Source organism: Scardinius erythrophthalmus, assembly GCF_964197995.2.
Source record: "Scardinius erythrophthalmus genome assembly, chromosome: 22".
NCBI classification, from domain to species: Eukaryota; Metazoa; Chordata; class Actinopteri; order Cypriniformes; family Leuciscidae; genus Scardinius; species Scardinius erythrophthalmus.
In genome coordinates, this window is record NC_138242.1 from 30,221,160 (window position 1) to 30,245,467 (window position 24,308).

The 24,308-nt window shown below is 37.5% G+C and overlaps 1 protein-coding gene and 1 gene segment (V, D, J or C); both read right to left on the minus strand.

Annotated features, from left to right (window-relative positions):
* Positions 1-24,308, minus strand: part of LOC308682903 (Ig kappa chain V region 4135-like) — a 1,009,768-nt gene that overhangs the window by 423,911 nt on the left and 561,549 nt on the right.
* The window catches only part of ankfn1b (ankyrin repeat and fibronectin type III domain containing 1b), an 80,815-nt gene that overhangs the window by 44,943 nt on the left and 11,564 nt on the right, over positions 1-24,308 (minus strand). For both annotated transcript variants that reach the window (XM_081352471.1, XM_081352472.1), the window contains 2 exons: positions 22,387-22,565; positions 20,139-20,362 (listed from right to left, as the gene is read on the minus strand). In XM_081352471.1, coding sequence (XP_081208597.1) covers positions 20,139-20,362; positions 22,387-22,565 — 403 coding nt within the window. The remainder of the gene's footprint in view (positions 1-20,138; positions 20,363-22,386; positions 22,566-24,308) is intronic.

Here is a 24,308-nt window from a genome sequence, read left to right on the forward strand (position 1 = left end):
TTGACATTAAACTTCTTTATAGTTATTCTCTTCTAAACATAATATTTTTAGCAAATATACACTTTTACATTTACAGTCTCTCTTTTCTGGCAGTGTTATTTTAATATCACTGATATACTATTATAGTTTTTGTTAATATTATTAATTATTACAAAAAAATATATTAATTTTAATTTTTGGAATTTTGTTGTGATTTTGTTATTTATTCTTTATATGTCTGTATTGTTTTTATTAAGATTTACATTTTTGATGACATCATCTTGCACTACAAAGATTTTTGTCCAATCAGAATCTTTCTAGAATGAGAACGTCCCTCCCCCTGCAACAGACCAGCAAGTAAAAAAAAAAAACATGGTTCATGTCACAGCCAACTAAACTAAAACTCTAAAACTAACATTATGTCAAAAAAAAAAAGAAATTATATGTCCTAGCCATATATATAAAAAAAAAATTATATTACTTGTGGAACACAAGTTTAAAAACATGTACACTAACACTCCAATCATATCATTTAAATTACATTTTAAAATAATGTAAATAAACCATTTTATTTGGCAGTGGATGACCTCATGGGGCGCCATGTTGAGATCACATGATCAGCTGAAAATCACAGAATAAATTATTCATGGCTCTCTATGAATAGATTTAGCAACTAAAATCTTTTGCACTATATGTCAGTATGGGCCCTATTTTAACGATCTGAAACGCAAGTGTCAAAGCGCAAAGCGCAAGTAACTTTGTGGGCGGGTCTTGGCGCTGTTGCTATTTTCCCGGCGGGATAAATGACTCTTGCGCCAGGCGCAAATCTAAAATGGGTTGGTCTAAAGAGCTTCATTACTCATAGGTGTGGTTTGAGCGTAACGTGAAATAAACCAATCAGAGCGTCATCTCACATTCCCTTTAAGAGCAGGCGCGCTTGTTCCATGGCGGATTCCTATTGTAACGGCGGATTTGCCAGGCGCGCACCAGGAGCGATTCACAGCCAAGGAGAGCAACGCTCTCGTCAGGGACGTTGGGGATGGAGAAACCCACCCAACCATCTATCTATCTATCTATCTATCTATCTATCTATCTATCTATCTATCTATCTATCTATCTGTCTGTCTATCTATCTATCTATCTATCTATCTATCTATCTATCTATCTATCTATCTATCTATCTTTCTATATATCTATATATATATCTATCGTAATAATGTATGATTTGCAAAAAATGAAAACTGCTGCTTCTGTGTAGATGAGAGAATCAAAGTGTATGTGCGTTGTGCACACGCTACATTGATTATGGCCAAGTATGCGCCCTTAAAATAGCATATGAATAACATGCGCAACGCGCCACTGACTTTAAACTATTTTTTCCTGGTTAGTGGCGCAATTGTTTTCTAAACCTGAAAAATAGCACGAAGGAACGTTTGCGCCGGAACACGCCTCCTTTCTTGCGCTGAACAGCCCAGGGAGCGCAAGTTCATTCCATAGTTTAGCGACGTGCTTCTGTGGAGGGAAAAGCGCGCTTTGCGCGGGTGCAAAATAGGAATGATCCATGCGTCGCTGTACAAAGTCAATTGCGCTGGGTGCAAGATAGGGCCCTATAACTCTAAAGGCCGATTCACACATCGCCGACACACACTTCGTCTGGTTTTGTCCACCCCTACCAGCGTGTGTTGCCATTGGTCGGCGCTTGTTTGCGCTGATTGAACATGTTGAAAAGCCATTTGACGGGTCATGGGACGTCTGAGAAGTGACGTACTGTAATCTGGTGTTGGTCTATGTCTGTTGGTGCAGTGTGAGTTCGCCTTAAGACAACCGTCATCAGTCAACAGTGCAACAAAATACTTGCATAGCAGGTGCTTAACTCTGAATGACATAACCGTTTCACCTGTACTTCTGATTCGTTCTCCTCCACAATTCCTAAAACGTGTGCCAACAGCTAGACTGTCATTCATGGAGAACATCGGATTGGCCTTACAAGAACAACTGCACATTACTACGGCACATTCCTGCATCCATCAAACAGCGATCTGCCCCAAAACACACACACACACACAAATATTTATTACAGCACACCAGGGGAAAATGCATCCTACGATGATGAGCGCATCCTCCTGGCATCCCGACCATCGCGTATTCGTGGTAAGCATAAGCATCTTACTACCGGCGCTAGTCATTTAGCAGATGCTTTCATCCAGCAGCATCACGGCACAGACGGGGCAGCTCGGGGTTAAGTGCACCGCTCAACAGCACAATAGATACAGGATCTCTGTAAATCTCCGGTTCATGGATCGAACCCACGCCAGGGTTCAATCCGTGACCTTTGGGCTGCAAGCCCAGACCCGTAACCATGACAGCACTGCAAACACACACACTCGTAAATGAGATCAAATCACACTAAATTAATTCAATTACATCCAAATTATTTAATGTTCTCACATAATGCTGATGCAGAGATCAACAGATCAGTGTTATTTGTGTGTGCCAGAGAAACATGGAAACACATTTAAATCAAAACATCATGTTTACTTTCCTGGTTTATTTTGAGCTGCACATCAGACATAAATTAGAGCTGGTTTATTTAATAAATTGCTATAGGAAGCTTTAATCTAAGTATTAATGCATCTAAATATTAATGCATTTATCAAATTAACTAAATTCATTAGTTGTGTTAAATCAATATTTAATAATGCAAAAACATTAATGTGCAGTTCAATAAAATGTGCAGTTCAATAAAATGCCATTCATATATGCAACTAATTGTGTTTAATTTGACCAATTCATCAGCATCTCGTTTAAATATCTTAGTTAAAAATGAAATATTATGGATTATAATGGACTATATTTACCTGTTGCTTTTTGTTATCCATTTTATTTTATGAATTTCTATTGGAAATTTACATCAAAATATTAATGCAGTTAGTCAAATTAACTAAATGCATTAATTGCCTTCAAATATAATAAATAATTTTAAATAAATAAATGCATTTGTGAAATGTGGTCAAATATGACCTATAAAAATCACATAAAATTCATGTCAGTGCCAAATGTACAGTATATTTGAATTGTTATTAACAGTGTTTCATTTGATTAACTAATCTGCATATCATGTACACAATTTTATTAAAATTTAAATATTGGGGATTATATTTGAAAAACATCAGCAGTCACTTTTTTTTGTGCATAAACATTCAAAGATTTTATAAATTGCTATAGAAAGCTTGAATACATGTAAATATTCATCTAAATATTAATGCTTTTAGTCAAACCGACAAGCTTACATTTTCTATTAATTGTGTTAATTTAATGGCATTAAACATATTTAATAATGCTGTCAATACAATCTAATCACATAAAATGCGAGTTAATGTCAAATTTAAAAAGGGACCATGTGGTTAACTGTTTAATTCTCATTTCATGTTTGAATTTCATTTGACTAGAGATTTATATTATATTATTTACAGAATATTATTTATCATCTCGGGGTGTGGTGCCATTGAGCCATTCCTCACACACACACACACACACACACACACACACACACACACAGAGAGAGACAAGCGTCCAGAACAAAGAGCCGTGCGCCAGACGCCAGGGATAAAGAGATATCAGCCCTCTCTCTTTCACTCGTTCTCTGCAGCTCTCTGTCAACCCCTCCATCCCGGCTTTAGCGTCCTTTCATCTCGCTGCTGCTAACTTTCCACTCGCTCTACATCCCTCTATCACTCTCAGAACAGAGAGAGAGGACGACAGCCAATCAGAGCGCTCGGAACGCTGACGCTATCGCTGCAGAACATGAACACAATTTTCCCAAAATTCCAGAACGGAAAAAACTTTAATGTCCCGCTGAGACCCGGATCAGACCCTGGAATCTGGGGGATTTGAGATAGCAAGAGCCCGATCTATGAATGGACACACACCTGTGTGTGTTTGCGTGTGTGTGTGCGTGTATGTGTGTGTTTGAGATAACAGATAAATAGTATGTTCTGGTGTCTTAAAAAGGGACTGTACGCTCACATGCATGTTCTGTGTTCAATACTGTGTGATGGTCCTGTCAATGTGCGCATGTGTGTGTGTGTGTGTGTGTGTGTGTGTGTGTGTGTTACTCTCCTGCATCAGTGTAGTCCATGCTAATGTGTTTTTATACTGGAATACTGAAGCGCTCTAAAAGTAGCAGCAGAGAAGCTTTCGCCTACGCCAATGCAGGGACCTGCTCCATGGAAATTTGCAAGCGCATGTCCGTGTGTGTGTGTGTGTGTGTGTGTGTGTGTGTGTGTGTGTGTGTGTGTAGACAGGTCTCAATACATTCCATTCCTGTCTTAATGGAGGCTTACGGCGGCCTTTGAGTGTCTGTGTGAATAAATAGAAGCCAGCAGCCCAGAATACCTGTTTCCTGAACAGGATTATGCCAAGAGCGTACACACACATTCATACACAGATTCACACACTCATACGCACATGTTGAGACATACACACTGACTTGTACAATATCTTTACATTTACATTAAAGTTTAAAAATGACATGCATGATAATCGATCAGATGGTGGCCTAGATGAGTTAGCCAGAGTTTGGTGGATGTCTCCAGAAGTGTCAAAAAGACCCAGTTATTATTTAAAGTAGGGGGAAAAAGTGCCATCAAACTGAATTCTTGTTTTCTTTACCTGTTATACAGTAGCATCTGATATATTTCAATACATTATATTGCATACTTGACTAGAGTGGGTTTGGAAAGGAAAAAGAATATCAAAAAGTAATTTCTATAAATAAATAAATGTAAATTTAAGAAAGAGTTTCTGACACTGCGCTCAAACACAGAAACATTGGAAAACAGGGGAAAAAAATATATTTTTTAATGGCCTAATTCCATAATAAATAAATAAATACATTTAATTTAATATGTTTCTGACACTGTTTTTAAAACATAGAAACATGGGAAATCATATGGAAAAAATTTACAAAAAGTTGTAAAAATGTCCCTATTCCATAATAAATAAATACATATTTTTATTTAAGTAAATTTTTTAAGGAAAAATGTTTCTGACACTGATTTCAACATATCCAAAGCTCAACTCGGATTCAAAAATCCAGTTTTAGCTCTCCATTGAGAATGAATGATGAACTGAATGTTAGAAACTGATTGTTATTATAAATTTAGTTCATATGCAAATAACGGTTAAATAAATACACACAGATAATTCTAACTTATCAATCTATTGTCGAAAGAACATCACACACACACACACACATACACACCTGTGTCTCAGACAGTGCTGAGAGCTGTCTGCTTTCTAATGCTTGTCTGTCTGCTGTAGTGAGTGATTCATGGACACCGTGTGTGTGTGTGTGTGTGTGTGTGTGTGTGTGTGTGTGTGTGTGTGTGTGTGTGTGTGTGTGTGTGTGTGTGTGTGTGTGTGTGTGTGTGTGTGTGTGTGTGTGTGTGTGTGTGTGTGTGTGTGTTATCAGTGTCAAAGACATGCATGACATTAGAACATGGTCCAGTTCAGCCTCTCTCTGTCCATCTCAGACATATCAGCTTCTGTCGTCAGGAAGAAAGTGACAAAGAGGAAAAATATGCAGCATATTTTCTGTCCAACTAAAAAAAGGTTCTAAGCCCAATGATTCAATATCAATGATTCATACGTATAACAACAATCACTCTGGCACTTTAGCAAGATTTCTCTTAAAATAGTGCTGGAACAACTTCTGCTTGGTCTAAAAGTTTACTCAATTAAACGTTTAGTCACTAATTTTTTTTTTTCTAAAAGTAATTTATGGTCGGCTAGTTTTTAATCCTTTGCATTGCGGCCAACAAAACAAAAGATGATGATTTACAATATAATATAATTTCAAAATGATTTTATGAAAAGAGTTGCTAAGCCTGCTGAGAACTGATAACATTACAACCCAGGTTTACGCTTTAATTTAGAAAACAGCCCTGGTATTTCCTGATATTCTCACATCAATACAAAGCAGTAAACACAATTATGTATTAATTGCAATGCGAGTATAATTAGAAATCAACATGAAACTGACATTTGGTAACCAGTAAAGCATGTTTTTCCATGTGACAGAACTTTCAGTGTGACATAACAAATGATTCCCAATATAAAAGATTTAACTCAGTTCAATAGAATGATATAATTACTCGCATCTGCATTATATTTGCAAACGCTCAAAGGCAAACAGCTCATATGAGCGTGCACACAATTACACATGTGCACACATACAGTCTGATATTTAACATTCCAGTTATTGAATAACTGGTGTTGTCATGACAACGGTCCAAAAGACGGAAGATGAAAAAAAGACAAACCCTGAGATGAGATGTATGTGCCCATGTTAACATCATCTTTAAATAGACTGGGTTGTTTTTGGCTGTTTATATTTTTGTGAGGTTGGCACTTTTACAAGTCAGAAATCCATCTTTGTTTAATACACAAATAAAAGATATGAGTGTAAAGCTTGCTGGATCACATTACAATGATTTATCTTTGAAACCGAGGCTGCTTTGTGTGCCTAACTAGCTATAGCTTTCAAATGTCGGATTTGACTCCTTCATTAAATTGAATCAGATGGACGCAAGCTTGACAACCTGAAGCCAAAATAAAGTTCCAAATAGCCTTCGTACTGAAACTTATGAATAAATACATGACAGCTGTAAGAGCAAGTCCTTTGAAAAGCCTCTGTTTTGCCCAGTTAATGTCCGTCTTTCTAACACAAAAGCTCAGATAGTCTCTGTTATCTCTTTTCTCTCTGGAAGATCTTTGAAGAGCGTCTGCGTCTCTGATGGTGTCAAAGTTCCTTCACACTCGCCTGGGAACGTGACAGGAATGAGAAAGCCCTAAAAAACATCTTCAGTGATGTTGAACCCACGAAAGCGGGAAGAATAAGTCTGAAAGACAGAAATAAAAACGAATAGTCTATGATACGCCCCAATTATAATGCCACCCTGGAGCTGTAAGAGGAAGTAGATCGTTGATATTTAATATGACAATAAGTAAGACTGAAGGATGTAGATAAAATATTTCAATATTTTTAAGCCTTGTTCAAATATTCATTACATAGCCAAATTTACATTTTTGCACAAAAATATTAATAAAAACTCTTCCTTCAGAGGAACCATAATTTCAATAAACCATATTTAAAATGAAAAAATATATATATTTTTTAAAAAGTATATATAAAATATATATATATATATATATATATATATATATATATATATATATATAAAAAAATATATAAATATATATATATAACCTGCTCTCTCTGAGTGATGTAGAATAATAAATCTTTTAGCCTAGTTTAGATATTCATTATATCAAGATGTTTTTGCACTAAAAAACAAACCATAAAAGTAATAATATATATATATATATATATATAACCTGCTTTCGCTATCTCAGTATGTCTGAGTGATGTAGAATAATAAAGCTTTTAGCCTAGTTTAGATATTCATTATATCAAGATGTTTTTGCACTAAAAAACAAACAATAAAAGTAATAACAATAAAAACACCATTTTAAAAATATTTCATGGGAAATCATAATTTCAACCAACCAAATTCAAAACAGATTTAAAATGTTTGAAGAAAAAAAACCATGGGAAAAAATACAGTTTAAATGAATGAACACAAAAATATTAAAATACTGTATGCAATCATATAGTAATAAAAGTAAAAAATCTACTTCAAAAAACAAATTTTTTATATGAATATATATAAATAAACACACACACTAGAATATTTTTTTATAAAAATGTGCTACAAGACACAAATTAATCTTGAATCAAAGTTTTGAATCAGATCATTGAAATGGACAGTTTGAACTGATTCACAGAACTGAATCAAACTAGCGCTTTTTCTAACGCTGTAACGTTTTTGCTACTTTAAAGTTATTAAATCATCTCTGTCTTCTTTTGCAAGACTTGGAGGAATCACAAAGTAGACTAATGACACAATCCTCTGGATTTGTATTTTGGGTTGTGTTTATGCTGACTGGCTGCATCAATGCGTTTTATTTCCAGTTTAAACATTCAAAGCATCAGTCTGCAAATGGAGCTAAAGCCAATCCAAGAGTCCTCACGGTTACAAAACATGCTGGTCTGAAATGTGCATGGCACAGAGCATGTAGTGTGTGTGTGTGTGTGTATGCGTGATGGAGTAGACAGATTCAGAGACACAGACACATATTTATAAACACACACATGCATGCACATACACACACTCCTCTTCTTGTAGTAGCGCTCTGTGTAAGTAGGATTTCCAAGGACTATTTGTAAGCATATGAAGGGCTGCATTCTCTGGGTGTACTGCTGGGAGACAGCCAGTCCACACACACTCACACACACACATACACGTATATATTTATACACCCTTCACATTGAACAACCAATAAGTGTCAGTTTATTAAAAACAAAATGGAGTCTCTGACAGAAGGCTGCAGACCATGAAGGCAAAAGCAAAACAACTGTAAACAAGCCGCAATAAATCCACTGAATCAGTCCACCTTACAGGGGCGTTCACACCCAAAGACATTTGGAGCGATAAAGCATCCAGAAGTCATTCATTTTCAATGATAGTTGGCGATTTACACTGCGCTTAATCTGGTGCATTTGCACTGAACACGTTAATGTTGCGGGACGCTAAACAATCAATCACAAAACAACACAAGAAACAAAAAAAATTTACTCGTCAAGTGATTTTATGAGGCCCAAAATTCTATGAAAGAACACAGATGCTTCTAACTACGAAAGCTCACTTTCATGTGTTGTTGAGTTCAGAATTGTGCCAGAATGCAATAAACACTTCTTCACTTCTCACTTGCAGTGAACACTTACTTCTCCACACAAAGTCATGTTTGGAACATGGACGTGAACTAAAGCAAAGGGAAACATGTTTAGAGGTACACAGCAAATTCTATTGCCATTGCATTCCCACTATTCCCAGTTGCGTTTTCTGACTTTCCAAAAGAGAGGGAAAGATATCGATTACGCAATTCAGAAAAGAGAAAGATGTAAAATTTACAGTCACTACCGCGCCACAGTGATTTTCTGTAATATTACACAAAATATAATGTTGTAAATTAAATAAATAGGTTTACGAAAAGTACAAAAGCTTCAGTCTTAAAGGTTTAGTTCACCAAAAATGAAAATTCTGTCATTAATTACTCGCCCTTATGTCGTTCCAAACCCGCAAGACTATTGTTCATCTTCAGAACACAGATGAAGATCTTTTTGATTAAATCTGAGTGATTTCTGTCCCTCCATTGACAGTTACACAACTACCACTTTGACGCTTCAAAAAGTTAATTAAGAGATCGTAAAACTAATCCATATGAATCGAGAGGTTTAATCCAAATTTTCTGAAGAGACACGATCGCTTTTTACACTGAACCAATTAAGTCTTTTATTCACATATAAACATTCAACAACTCATACATCGGATATGGTAAACAGAAGCTCTCAAGCATGCTTGCTTGACGTGTGAGAACCAATGAGGTTCATTCTCACGTTACGCAGCACGTTTGAGCTTCAGCAAGAACCAATGAGGTTCATTCTCGTGTTACGCAACACGTTTGAGCTTCAGCAAGAACCAATGAGGTTCATTCTCGCGTTACGCAGCACGTTTGAGCTTCAGCAAGAACCAATGAGGTTCATTCTCACGTTACGCAACACGTTTGAGCTTCAGTAAGAACCAATGAGGTTCATTCTCGTGTTACGCAGCACGTTTGAGCTTCAGCAAGAACCAATGAGGTTCATTCTCGCGTTACGCAGCACGTTTGAGCTTCATCAAGAACCAATGAGGTTCATTCTCTTGTTACGCAGCACGTTTGAGCTTCAGTAAGAACCAATGAGGTTCATTCTCGCGTTACGCAGCACGTTTGAGCTTCCGTGAGAACCAATGAGGTTCATTCTCACGTTACGCAACACGTTTGAGCTTCAGTAAGAACCAATGAGGTTCATTCTCGTGTTACGCAACACGTTTGAGCTTCAGTAAGAACCAATGAGGTTCATTCTCGCGTTACGCAGCACGTTTGAGCTTCATCAAGAACCAATGAGGTTCATTCTCTTGTTACGCAGCACGTTTGAGCTTCAGTGAGAACCAATGAGGTTTATTCTCGTGTTACGCAGCACGTTTGAGCTTCAGTAAGAACCAATGAGGTTCATTCTCGTGTTACGCAGCACGTTTGAGCTTCAGTAAGAACCAATGAGGTTCATTCTCGCGTTACGCAGCACGTTTGAGCTTCAGCAAGAACCAATGAGGTTCATTCTCGCGTTACGCAGCACGTTTGAGCTTCAGTAAGAACCAATGAGGTTCATTCTCGCGTTACGCAGCACGTTTGAGCTTCAGTAAGAACCAATGAGGTTCATTCTCGCGTTACGCAGCACGTTTGAGCTTCAGCAAGAACCAATGAGGTTCATTCTCGCGTTACGCAGCACGTTTGAGCTTCAGCGAGAACCAATGAGGTTCATTCTCGCGTTACGCAGCACGTTTGAGCTTCTGCAGGAACCAATGAGGTTCATTCTCGTGTTACGCAGCACGTTTGAGCTTCTGCAGGAACCAATGAGGTTCATTCTCGTGTTACGCAGCACGTTTGAGCTTCAGCGAGAACCAATGAGGTTCATTCTCGCGTTACGCAACACGTTTGAGCTTCAGCGAGAACCAATGAGGTTCATTCTCGTGTTACGCAACACGTTTGAGCTTCAGCGAGAACCAATGAGGTTAATTCTCGCGTTACGCAACACGTTTGAGCTTCATCAAGAACCAATGAGGTTCATTCTCGCGTTACGCAACACGTTTGAGCTTCAGTGAGAACCAATAAGGTTCATTCTCGTGTTACGCAGCACGTTTGAGCTTCCGTGAGAACCAATGAGGTTCATTCTCGCGTTACGCAGCACGTTTGAGCTTCAGTAAGAACCAATGAGGTTCATTCTCGTGTTACGCAGCACGTTTGAGCTTCAGTAAGAACCAATGAGGTTCATTCTCGTGTTATGCAGCACGTTTGAGCTTCTGCAAGAACCAATGAGGTTCATTCTCGCGTTACGCAGCACGTTTGAGCTTCATTAAGAACCAATGAGGTTCATTCTCGCGTTACGCAGCACGTTTGAGCTTCAGCGAGAACCAATGAGGTTCATTCTCGCGTTACGCAGCACGTTTGAGCTTCTGCAAGAACCAATGAGGTTCATTCTCGCGTTACGCAGCACGTTTGAGCTTCAGTAAGAACCATTGAGGTTCATTCTCGTGTTACGCAGCACGTTTGAGCTTCAGTAAGAACCAATGAGGTTCATTCTCGTGTTATGCAGCACGTTTGAGCTTCTGCAAGAACCAATGAGGTTCATTCTCGCGTTACGCAGCACGTTTGAGCTTCAGTAAGAACCAATGAGGTTCATTCTCGCGTTACGCAGCACGTTTGAGCTTCAGCGAGAACCAATGAGGTTCATTCTCGCGTTACGCAGCACGTTTGAGCTTCTGCAAGAACCAATGAGGTTCATTCTCGCGTTACGCAGCACGTTTGAGCTTCAGTAAGAACCAATGAGGTTCATTCTCGCGTTACGCAGCACGTTTGAGCTTCAGCACGAACCAATGAGGTTCATTCTCGTGTTACGCAGCACGTTTGAGCTTCAGCGAGAACCAATGAGGTTCATTCTCGTGTTACGCAGCACGTTTGAGCTTCAGCAAGAACCAATGAGGTTCATTCTCGTGTTACGCAACACGTTTGAGCTTCAGCGAGAACCAATGAGGTTCATTCTCGTGTTACGCAACACGTTTGAGCTTCAGCGAGAACCAATGAGGTTCATTCTCGTGTTACGCAGCACGTTTGAGCTTCAGCATGAACCAATGAGGTTCATTCTCGCGTTACGCAGCACGTTTGAGCTTCAGCAAGAACCAATGAGGTTCATTCTCGCGTTACGCAGCACGTTTGAGCTTCAGCAAGAACCAATGAGGTTCATTCTCGCGTTACGCAGCACGTTTGAGCTTCAGTGAGAACCAATGAGGTTCATTCTCATGTTACGCAGCACGTTTGAGCTTCAGCGAGAACCAACGAGGTTCATTCTCGTGTTACGCAACACGTTTGAGCTTCTGCAAGAACCAATGAGGTTCATTCTCGTGTTACGCAGCACGTTTGAGCTTCAGTAAGAACCAATGAGGTTCATTCTCGCGTTACGCAACACGTTTGAGCTTCAGCAAGAACCAATGAGGTTCATTCTCATGTTACGCAGCACGTTTGAGCTTCAGCGAGAACCAATGAGGTTCATTCTCGCATTACGCAGCACGTTTGAGCTTCAGTGAGAACCAATGAGGTTCATTCTCGCGTTACGCAGCGCGTTTGAGCTTCTGCAAGAACCAATGAGGTTCATTCTCGTGTTACGCAGCACGTTTGAGCTTCAGTAAGAACCAATGAGGTTCATTCTCGCGTTACGCAGCACGTTTGAGCTTCAGTGAGAACCAATGAGGTTCATTCTCGCGTTACGCAGCACGTTTGAGCTTCAGCAAGAACCAATGAGGTTCATTCTTGTGTTACGCAGCACATTTGGGCTTCAGCAAGAACCAATGAGGTTCATTCTCGTGTTACGCAGCACGTTTGAGCTTCAGCGAGAACCAATGAGGTTTATTCTCGTGTTACGCAGCACGTTTGACTTTCTACAATGAAGTTTGTTCTCACCAAGCAGGTTCAGTTGAGCTTCTGTTTATGTTCGCTGATCAATGTTTATACATGAATAAAAGCCTAAATTAAATCTGTTCATCATATAAAGCAATCGTGTCACTTCAGAAAATATTTACGACACCACTTGATTCATATGGATTAGTTTTACGATCTCTTTATGAACCTTTTGAAGCGTCAAAGTGGTAGTTGCCTAGCTGTCAATGGAGGGACAGAAATAGTTCAGATTTTATAAAAAAATATCTTCATTTGAGTTCTGAACATGAAAGAAATTCTTATGGGTTTGGAATGACATAAGGGCGAGTAATGATGACAGAATTTTCATTTTTGGGTGAACTAAACCTTTAATTACAGAAGAAAAACATCATTACAGTGTGTGTCCATTTATAACAACGTAAGTATGCACTGCATTCTCGGCGTTGCCACAAGGGGTGCTATAGCGCGCATTAGCTTTAAAATACTTCCTTCTAAGGTAAGTTTTCACTTTCAGGTCTACTACTGGATGGAATCTGGCTATAAAGTTAGTTCAAGTCAACATGTTTATAGCTAGCTTTCTGAATAATAACAAAATCTGGTTTAATGACGCAGACATTTGAAAAAAAGCTTGAGTAATGAGGTCCGTGACTGCCACAGTAACTCAAGAACACACGTCAAGTATGTAAAAAAGGACTGCATGCTTTCAAAGCAAAACTTAACCTGGAATCATTTTTTTGACAGCAGAAATACAGCAGTTGAATCTGTCCATCTTAACAGCCGTCCACCTGCGCACAACAAACCCCAAACACTCTACCGCAAGTACACTAGCTCAACCTAAGAGCAATAAAATCAATCAGTGTGGGTCAGTAAGTGCAGCGTTATTATTTAACACTGATGAATAGAGCAGCTCACTGTGACCGCAGTAAATGTATACAGCCATACGTCAACACACCGCTACAAGAGCAGGTTACCAAGACACGATTCTGCTGCTTCACAACTCAAATAAAAAACATCACACTCCAGGAGACTTTTTCACTGCAGGATTTCATAAAATGACAACCCAGGATTAAAGAAACAGTTCTCAGAATTAAAATTATGTCATTATTTTCTCCCCTTCATGTCATTCCAAAGCCGTTCCAAACAAAAGGAGGAATTCCAAAGGCTGCGCTGGTTGCTGTTTTCCATACAATCACAATGAGTGGAGACCGAAGCTTTCAAGCTTCAAAAAAGGACACTTTGCATGAAGCGAAAACCATAATTTAAGTCACTATTCACAGATAATAACTGCTGTGACTGAATAAAGACAGTGAGTAGAACGGGATCAGTCAGATCAGTGATCAACTAATTCATTTAAAAAAAATCTGACTCTAAAGCCCCTTTCACACAGAGATTCTGGAAAATACACGGATAATGTGTCCAGGGGTTGTTTGATTTTGGTTCATTCACACTTCATTCCGGAAATCTGTGAGTGCGTTCACACACATCCCGTAAAGACACGTGATGTCAGGATGTGATAACTCCTGTCAGATGTTAGTTCTGCTGATAACTCTTTGTCATTTCTACATGAAGACGAGTCCATACTCCCCAGTAGCACCACTGGGTTTGCCGAGTTTGCCTTTTGTTAACACAGGGCGCGTTCCGGGACTGATCCCGGTAATGTTACTAGGTCCCGATCCCGGGCATCGATCCCGGCATCAATCCAGGGACATGTTTGCGTTCACACAGAAGGCACTCTAGCAATTTTACGGCAATTTCCCGGGATCAACACACTGTGTGAAAGGGGCTTAAAAGAGTGATTCACTCAAGAATTGCACATTGCTAATTTATTGCAACTACAAAATGTAATTATGGTAATAAGTAATGGACTACTTCAAGTCATTGAAAAGATCCCACTCAAAAGAATGATTCATTAAGAACTGCACATTGCTGCTTCTCTAATGAACTTATGATTGTGTCTAGGAGAGTTAGGGTATACGTCAAGATTATCAGTGAATAACAACTTACATTTCAGTCTGTTCCTCACATAAAGCTATCAGACTTCAGGAGACTTGAAATCCAGTGCAAGAGTCAAATAAACTCCTTTTATGAGGATTTTCTTTCTGAAGTTTACGTGCAGAAGAGCGACCAGCACACATCTTTGTGTATTAAAGAAGAAAGAAAATCAAACAGGTTTGGAACAAATGAGGGTGAATAAATGATTTGTGGGTGAAATAAATCCATAAAGTGCAATTTGTCAAGCCCTTATTATGCTTTCTGTGTGCATACAGAAAGAAGACAGCTCGTAATTAACAATCATACATCTCTAATTGATTAATACGCAATCAGAACAGAGACGAATGGAATATAATTCACAGACAATTTAGTTGCCTACACTGTAAAAAATGATTTTTTGAAGATTATTGGAGTGCATTTTACCATTTCAGGCTTTGTACTTCAAAATGTTATGCTTAGTTCAATGAGTTGCATATTCTTTGTAATTATTTGTGAAACTTACTAGCAATTTCGAAGTGAAATTTGTTTCAAAGGGTTTTTTCAGAGGGTAGGGTACAAATTCATATTCGGACAGAAACACGTGTTTTATTCTCCATAACTGATTCGACACAATAATAGATTGTGTACATTTTCTGAAGAAAATGTAAGTGTTGCTTGCCAAACAAAAACTGCAACAATGTTGCTAAGTAGTTGTTTACAATCTGTCGCACACAGTGAACTACATGAAGTTGAATTGAATCAATATCCGAAAAAGTAAACATTTGGATTTCTCATATTTTTAACTCGATCCCTGAGAGCATCTCTCTCTTTCTGTGTGTTTGTGTCGATCCCATCCCCCTCTCAAAAACATCACAAATACTATTCTCAGAAACTCCTTATATGCTTTTTCATCTTTTATTTCTGCTAAAAACAAAAAAATTTGTGTGAATCAGGTTCCGCCTGGTTGATGTTTACTGAAAAAAAAAAAACATGTTTGTTGATTTTAGCTTTTATTCCAATCGCAAGTTCTCACGAGAATGAATTGATTCGATAAAGACTAAGGGATGGTTCTGTTTATCCAATTCAAATAATTTATTCACATTCACACATGCATAAACATTCAGCCAACCATGCGTCAGGATGCATTTCATTCATCTTTTGACTAATACAAACATATTTTCAATGGAGAGTCTGCAACACTTTACCAGAGCTTAATCTATCGAGTTAACTAAGTGCGTCAACTAAACTGCTTTATTAGTAACAAGCTTTCTGTTAGGAAGACATGATGGATAAAACGCAGACAGAACAAAACAGAAAAGAAATGAAGGAAAAACTTCAGAGGGAAGAGTGTGAGGATGAGTTTGGGAGCGACGCCCCACAACTAAATACATAATGACCCTTAATGGCCGCCGTTTCACCACGTAACCAACAGCAACCACTGCTGCGAGGAAAAAATGTCCAGCCTTTCGCCTCTCGAGTGTGTGTGTGTGTGTGTGTGTGTGTGTATGTGTGGGCTAGTGCATCTGTGTGTGTGTGCATTTCAACAAAACAGCACATACAAAAGAGATGACACTTTAAACGTTGCAATTTCTTCTAGATTTTTCTTTCCTTTCCTATTAGTGATGCTTGTCTTCTGTACATTTGTCATTTCTGGAAACGTTTAAGTGTTCATGCTCTTAATGAAGGGTTTTGATGATCATTTCAGCATTAAGAGACACAGATGCCTATTCAGCACTGCCATCTAGAGCTCCGCTCGCAGAACTACACTGCAGACATAAAATTACATATAAAACGCAAATACAAACATTCCTCTGGGAATTGCTGTTCTCGGAATTATTTCAATATTATAAATACAAAAACATATCTTACATTAGGATTCATTAGGATGTTTATTTAAGGATGTTTTTTCGGTTTCATTATTACTATGATAAACCCTTTCATAGAAAATATCAACACAAAGAAATTATATTTTTCTTATAGAAAACGCACACTTTCTCCAAAAATTGTCATTATGATTTGAATAAGATATTATTTAGTTTGCATTACAGTAAAGTATTTATTTATGCATCATGTTAGTATTTGTTGTAATGTTATATCTTAATGGGAGTTCCAAAAAAAGAGACAAAAATCATAATTAAAGTCAGTAAAACCATATTATAGTGATGAGAATTTGTGAAAAAATGTTTTTTTTTTTAACTATAATGGAAATAATGGGAAATAAATAAATAATTATAAAGTTTATTTCCTTGATGCAGTTCTGTTATAGTTAACTGAAACTTATAAAATAAATAAAAATAATTTCTGGTAAATAAAGCAACTAAAATAACACTGTCTTTATACTAAACATATTTTTAGGTTTACATTTTATTTTATTTTTTCTTGGTGAAATGTGACTTGGACATTATTTGTGAGATTCACACAAAATACATTTTCTTTAGTCTTAAGGCCCATTCACACCAAGGACGATAACTACAACGATAAAGTCATAGCTCTAAAAAATCTAAATATTCTATTTATATAAATAGTTTATATAAATATAATTCAATTTATATTTAGAATTATATTTATTCTATATATAAAAGACTAGCAGAGAGTACAGCACAGAGAAACAATACCGTTGGAATTACTTCATAAAAATATTTTTTCCAGCTAATGAACGATAAAAACATTGACAGACAGACTTTAGAGACTTTAAAGAGCTCTAGCATGACCATTAAAAATAATAATTCCTGTGATTTTCTAGTCCCCATGCAAACACAACTTCGGAGCACATAATCAATCCAGCCTCAATGCATCATCATGCATTCAAATATTTGATTAATATATGACAAACACTTGCCATTAATATCCATAATGAATTATTCAAACATCCTCCTGATGGAGCTGCTGCAGTCATTTCTCTCCACACAGTTCTTACACACAGATCAAGGACGTAAAGTTCACTAGAAGTCCACACAATCATCTGTAACCATTCAAACAGCAAGCTAATGCAGCAAAAAGCTTTTCCAGCCATTTTCTCCAACAAACCTCTTTAAGCTGGCAGTTGTCGGCAGACTGCCAAAGCACTGTTTATTTGTACAAAATTGTTACAACTAAGCTCTCTGAAAATAAAGCATTCTGCAACCCTGGAACGATTTCTGAATGTGTCAGCATAGTGGAAATTATTAAACCGTACAGTATACTTGCTTCTTTAGAAAAAAATCCACATTACAAAAGCGAAATAATCTGCTTACTGTACCATGACACTCCTACACTGAAAATGAACGATTCGGGAGGAAAAGAGCTTATAAAATACACATAAATGGGTATGAGATGATAGACAACTTGATAACTGACTTGAGGTTGACTAGTGAGTTCATATAGATTTATTCTTAGTGTTTTAATTCTAATATTTAAAGTAGCTGTGTTAAAAGGATAGTTCACCCTAAAATAAGAATTAAATCATCATTTACTCACCCTTGTGTTGTTCTGATTCCATTCTTTCTTTTTCGGACCACAAAAAGGAAAAATGGAAAAAAGAAGGAAAAAAAGTCCCGCTCACACTCGTTCATATAATGGCAGTGAATAGCGACAGGCATCAAGCTTTAAGAAAAGATGCAAAATATCACAGAATGATCCCATGCGACACGTGCCGTATATTCCAAGTGTTATATGATATATATGATATGGTATATGATATGGTTTGGTGGAAAACTAACCGAAATTTAATGCATTAATTAACAAAAACCCTGACCTTGGCCGTTGGTCTTCTGTGCTCGAGTCAGGACACTCTATTAGCTCATGTGTGGATCATTTTGTGTCTTTTTTTAAAGCTTGATGCATAAAAACAACAGCGGGTTGAGTAAAATGATGACTTAATCTTCATTTTAGGGTGAACTAACCCTTTAAAAATGGGTGAAAATTTAGATACACAAGTTTCAGACAGTCTGACCATCTCAGAGAAGCTAAATCGTTAAATTCACCCCATTTAAAGCCCCGCCGCTAAAAACATTAAAGTGCTTTTATAAGAAATTCACTGATTCAACAATAAATTTCAAAGCAATTACTGTCTGACTTCAAATTGCCTTCTGTGAGCAACATTCCTGTTATTTTATACAAAGCCTTCCATTTTTTGTGAGGACTAAGATGGTCTTGTGCAATATAGCTTAGTTATTTATTTATCATTTGACTTCTTGAAGGGCTGCAATCAAAATATTGCTATGAAACATTTCTTATCCCTAAAACTGCCAAGTTCTGCAGGTCTAGTTGTTCTGACGATAACTTAAAAAGAAGTTAAGACAACCAACCATGCACATAGATGTCTTACCCCTAAACAGAGACGACCCATTAGGTGCAAAGCAGAGCCCATCCTGTGAAACAGTGACACTCATACAGAGTTTGGTTTTGTGTTCTCCTCTCCACAAGCCAGGTTGCATTCGAACACCTGAGCCTCTATTACACGATGCGGGCAGGTAATGAGGGCTCGACTTTCATGCTATTATACACACCACATTAAATATTCATACAAAACCTTCTGTGTGCATGACTTCAATTACATGAAAATTAAAATTCTGTCCATTTACTTTACATACACTACCGTCAAAAGTTTTGAAAAATTAAAAAAATTCTGTTTTTCCAGTCTCTTCTGCTCACCAAGGCTGTATTTATTTGCTCAAAAATACAGTAATATTGTGAAACGTTATTACAATTTAAAATATGTGTATTCTATGTGAATATATTTTGAAGTGTAATTTATTCCTGTGATCAAAGCTGAATTTTCAGCATCATTACTCCAGTCTTCAGTGTCACATGATCCATCAGAAATCATTCTAATATGATGATTTGATGCTCAATTATTATTATTAGTGCTCAATTATTAATAATTGTCCCTATTATAGTGTTTTTTTGTGGAAACTGGGCTACTTTTTTTTAGGACTCTTTGATGAATAAAAAGTTCAAAAGAACAGCATGTTAAACCTTTTGTAACATTATACATGTCTTTTAATGCCACTTTTGATCAATTTAATGCATCCTTGCTGAATAAAAGTATAATATATGTAATATATATAGAAAAGGGTTTATAAACATATATACACACAGCAAATCATCACATTAGAATGATTTCTGAAGGATCATGTGACACTGAAGACTGGAGTAATGATGCTGAAAATTCAGCTTTGATCACAGGAATAAATTACACTTTACTATATATTCACATAGAAAACAGTAATAATATTTTGCAATATTACTATTTTTACTGTGTTTTTAAAATAAACGCAGCCTTGCTGAGCAGAAGAGAATTCTGTCAAAAACACTAGTGTAGCTTCGCATGAGGAACAGACCTAAAATAATTTAAGTCTCATTTTAATTTGCGTTTACATTTCATTTCAAATGTAGCTTCTTGCATGCATTTCACCAGTTTGAATAAAAATCCAAGAAAAAAGAAAAACAAATGGTTCCATTAATAAACACACACAGGTTCGGAGTTAATAATGACCGAACGCATTTTTTGGGTGAACTCAGTTTAGGATAAAGCAAGTTTGGACACAAGTACTCACAAACTTCCTCTTCAGTTTGACTTTAGGATCGGCTAAGCTCCTCCCCTCCGGCTGTGCGGACTCAAACTCTGAATCCCCCAGGTGATCATCCGCAGACATGCTCTTCCTCAGATACGCCGCCCGGCGCCGGAAATGTGAGAACGGCGACTGAGAGCGCGGACGCAGGTCAACGGCTCCCGGAGCGACGTCCCTCTCGTTCTCATCTTCCAGCCGCCACATCTCGCCTGAGGACAGACAGACGGGTACGATTCTGATCACATATCAGTGAAATATCACACACGCCAGATTTAACTTTATTTGGCTGGTGGTTATCCCCAGGCAGCCCCTGCCTCATGGCTAGATCTGCAGACTCTCTGATGAGGACATAAGGGAGCTGTCAGTCCGCTGGAACAGAGTTATTCATGTTTATTACAGTTGAGTCAGTCAAATCTGGGTCAGAGTTGCTATGAGACATTACGGCCCTCATTTGGCATGATCCCAGCATAATGAGCACGTCAAACACACTGAGGGTGACGGCTGGGATTCGGAGTGTATGTGTGTGTTAAACAGCCACGACGCTCCGCTGTTGGCGACGGCAGTTGCTAAGCAACTAGAATGGGGAGGAAGCCAAAGACTTTAGGTTTTACATTTGAGAGACAGTGAAAAAATCCTTCACAGAAGCTTAACACAAGAGCAGCGCAGCTGTGAGAATTGAGGAGAAAAGCGTGAGAAAGAGAGCGAAGGGGGGATTTGGCTGAGCAGCGCAGGCAGAAGTAAATATCGAGAGCGCGCAGACGGCTGAACGCGCTGAACAATCGCACATGGCGCAAAGCTCACACATGTTGTGAATGGAATGTGCCGTGTGGAAGATTCTCGTTCCAGCCACCGAATGAAACGTCGTCCATTCACAACGATACTGCCAATTCTATCAAATTGGTGTTTTTTCAGTCATATTTATTATTTTTGCTCAACAAATCAACTTGCTCGTTCAAATGCTGAAAAATAAAAAATATTCAGAATATGAGGGTGAGTCTAACAACACATATTTTATCCTAAAATCAAAAGAAAAAATCCAAATTACATTTTGCATGAAGAAAATGGGGCCTATTATTTGTACAAATACGTGTTTCTGCACTGCAACATTTTTAGGATGTTTTTAGCTCATTAAATTTCATTACTGTAATGAAAAAACAACAAAAACCATTGTTGTAATGTAAAAAATATTAATTAAATTGTACAGTATATTTAAAGGGACACTATGCAACTTTAAACTTTAATTTAAATGAGTTAATAATACATCATCAATCCCTCCCCCAAAACTTGTTTTTGTCTTGTCTTACACTGTTTCACTATGGTAAGCCTATTATATGCGTTTATATTTTAGACCCGAGGGTATAGTTTTCATGGGAAATGCGTACATACATCACTCGCCCATGTCTCGTCATATCCGCAAACAGAGAAAAGTTGCTCCAACTACTTTCATGCGTGTCATAGGTTGAAAGGTTGAACATTGAGCCGCTTAAACCTATTGTTCGTAATAAAACAAGAATCAACATTGGCTTGGCTTTTCAGAGATGGAGAGAGATTAGAAATGTTGTAAACGTGTTTATCACTCAGTAAGGTATTTTATTGAACAGATCAATTGTCATATGTGGCTCTCTAACAGAGTTCATTGTAAAGCATTATCGATTGAGAAAGGTCATTTTGTTGGTTGCTTTAGAGCTGCGCTGGAATTTATTACCAAGGAAATACTGTCCATTAATGTGTAAACTACAATAACGTCTTCAGCTATAGTCAGCTTGAGATCCTTTCCATCTAAACACCGGTGCTACAAACCATATTCATCCGCAGTCAAGCACAACCAAAACAAAGTTCCTTAGAAAAATCTATGCATTATTGTTTTTTAATAACTGGAGGGCCATATGTTATATAGTGTACTTTTAATATGCAGATTATAATTAAAACAAAATCAACACAAGAATTATTAAAATTATTAAAAACGAAACTGCTTAAAAAGTTAAAAATATTGAACAAATATTTTCCTTCATGCAATATAAATATATAATTTCTCCTTTTGATTTCGAGGTGAAATATGAGCTGGACATGTTTTCATGAGATTCAGGTTTTTTTTGGGTTGTCACCCTACGGAACATCTTTTCATGTAGTTCACAGCAGAATCATCAAAACCGAGAGTCTAATAAAATATGTTTTGATAACATGGGTGTGCGGTTCAAATAAACATAAATAAACACAAACACACACGCAATACCTGCAGGGGGCAGCGTACATGCTTCGAGACCACCGGGGCTGGAAGGAACACGTGGGCGGTGTTGTCGTTCACAAACGTTCTCAGATTGCTGCGCACGGATGGCAGCAGGAGACTGGGGGATGCTGGGTAATGTTCTGGATTTGGCCAACAGAGGCCTTTGCAGCCGTCGCTCCAACAACCTGGAATACAAACAAGCAATCATAACCAACAGATCAATAATCAATCACAGTGCGATTCATTAAAATACATGATTTTCTGAAAGAATCTCCACAATAAAAGAACGAACAATCAATGTTTTGCATTGTATAATGTTTTACACTGTATAACTGCACTATGCAAGTGTGTGGTTGTGTATTTTATTTTTTATGTTTAACGTGATTTTCTTCTGAGGGTATAAAGAAGTAAAGATTTATTTATTGTTATGGTTTAATAATTAGTACAACCATATCAAATGTATGGACTAAAATTTTGCAAAATGATCTCAAACAGCTTAAACATGTTGTTTTAATTAGCATGTAAAGTTTGCATGCATTAGATGAACTAGTCTGTATCGGTCTATCTGAAAGGTTATAGTAATGTTGAAAACATTACTCTTCAAGCATGCAGAATGGAGTGTAGCAGCGTGTGGAGATTTGGCCGCATTCATGTGTGAATGTCTGGCAACGACGGACCAGTGAATTCCAAACGGCTTCAGGAAATTCTACAGCAGAATGTGACGGCGTCTGTCTGTGATCTGAACAGGCGCTGGGTTATGCAACGAGCGTACGATCCAAAACACCCAAGTAAATCAAAGCAACAGCGCAAAAAATATGTTCTGCATTTTATAAAAACAACATACAATAAATCACACAACAAAACATCCCAAAAACTACAGAAACAGAGAAAAGAAGGAAAGCTGAAGCACAGATGTGAAGAGCAGCTGCAGAGCATTTAATCAAGGTCTATGCCAATAAATAAACTTCCACTACTGATCAAATATTAAAGGCTACATATGGTTTTCCCATCATTAATCTTTCCCAGATAAACTATTTATTTTATAAAGCAATGGCAAAGCAAAATATTATCATAAGGTTTGTTACAAAAACCCCTTTAATTAAGACCAATGTGACAAATTATTTCATAAAATGTATAAAGATAATCTAGATCACATTGTGGACAAATTAAATTTAGGGTAATAAAGAGAATTTAGTTTATTAATATTCACTAATAAGTTTTGGAGGCCTGCAATAAAAATTAGATTCAAGAACTAGAGCAGAACAACATGAAATCTTAAGAGACCACTGACTTTTTTTAAATACATGTTCCTGGTCTTATTCCACTTTTCCTTCAAAAAAATTCTTCGTAATCTTTTATCAAAACTTGATAACTTGCTCTGCCTCTGACATAAAAACATTTCCAACCCCAGCAAACACCTGGCTTTAATCAGTTCAGTGGATAAAACCAAGCCCTGACCTACAATTTAATACCATGTTTTACTCAGAAATATGTTCTTACAGAAGTACAGACTTTACAATGATTGAACTGTTTCCATCCACCTATTTTTATACGCATTTTGGGATACTGCATAAAAAAAAAAAAACTAGCTGACACGCCAAGATCCGCATTTTTAGAAATCATGCATTTCAATTGAGGCGGATACATTTTTTTTATCCGATTAAAAAGACATGCGCAAAAACTAAGAAAAAAAAAACGAATAAATCCCTTGACGCGCAACAAAAAACTGATTGGTCCGCTGATTAGTTCAGTTATCCAATCAGCGCACAGCATCTCAGATGTTGGTTTGGTCGTTCTGAAGTGCCAGAGCCATCAGAATGATTTGGTTTAATTCCCTCTCGGAAGCGTCTCGCATGATTGTGTTCCCAAACACCAGCATCCGAACGCAAGAGATCATGACAGCGTTTATTACGTTTCGCCTGTGCGCT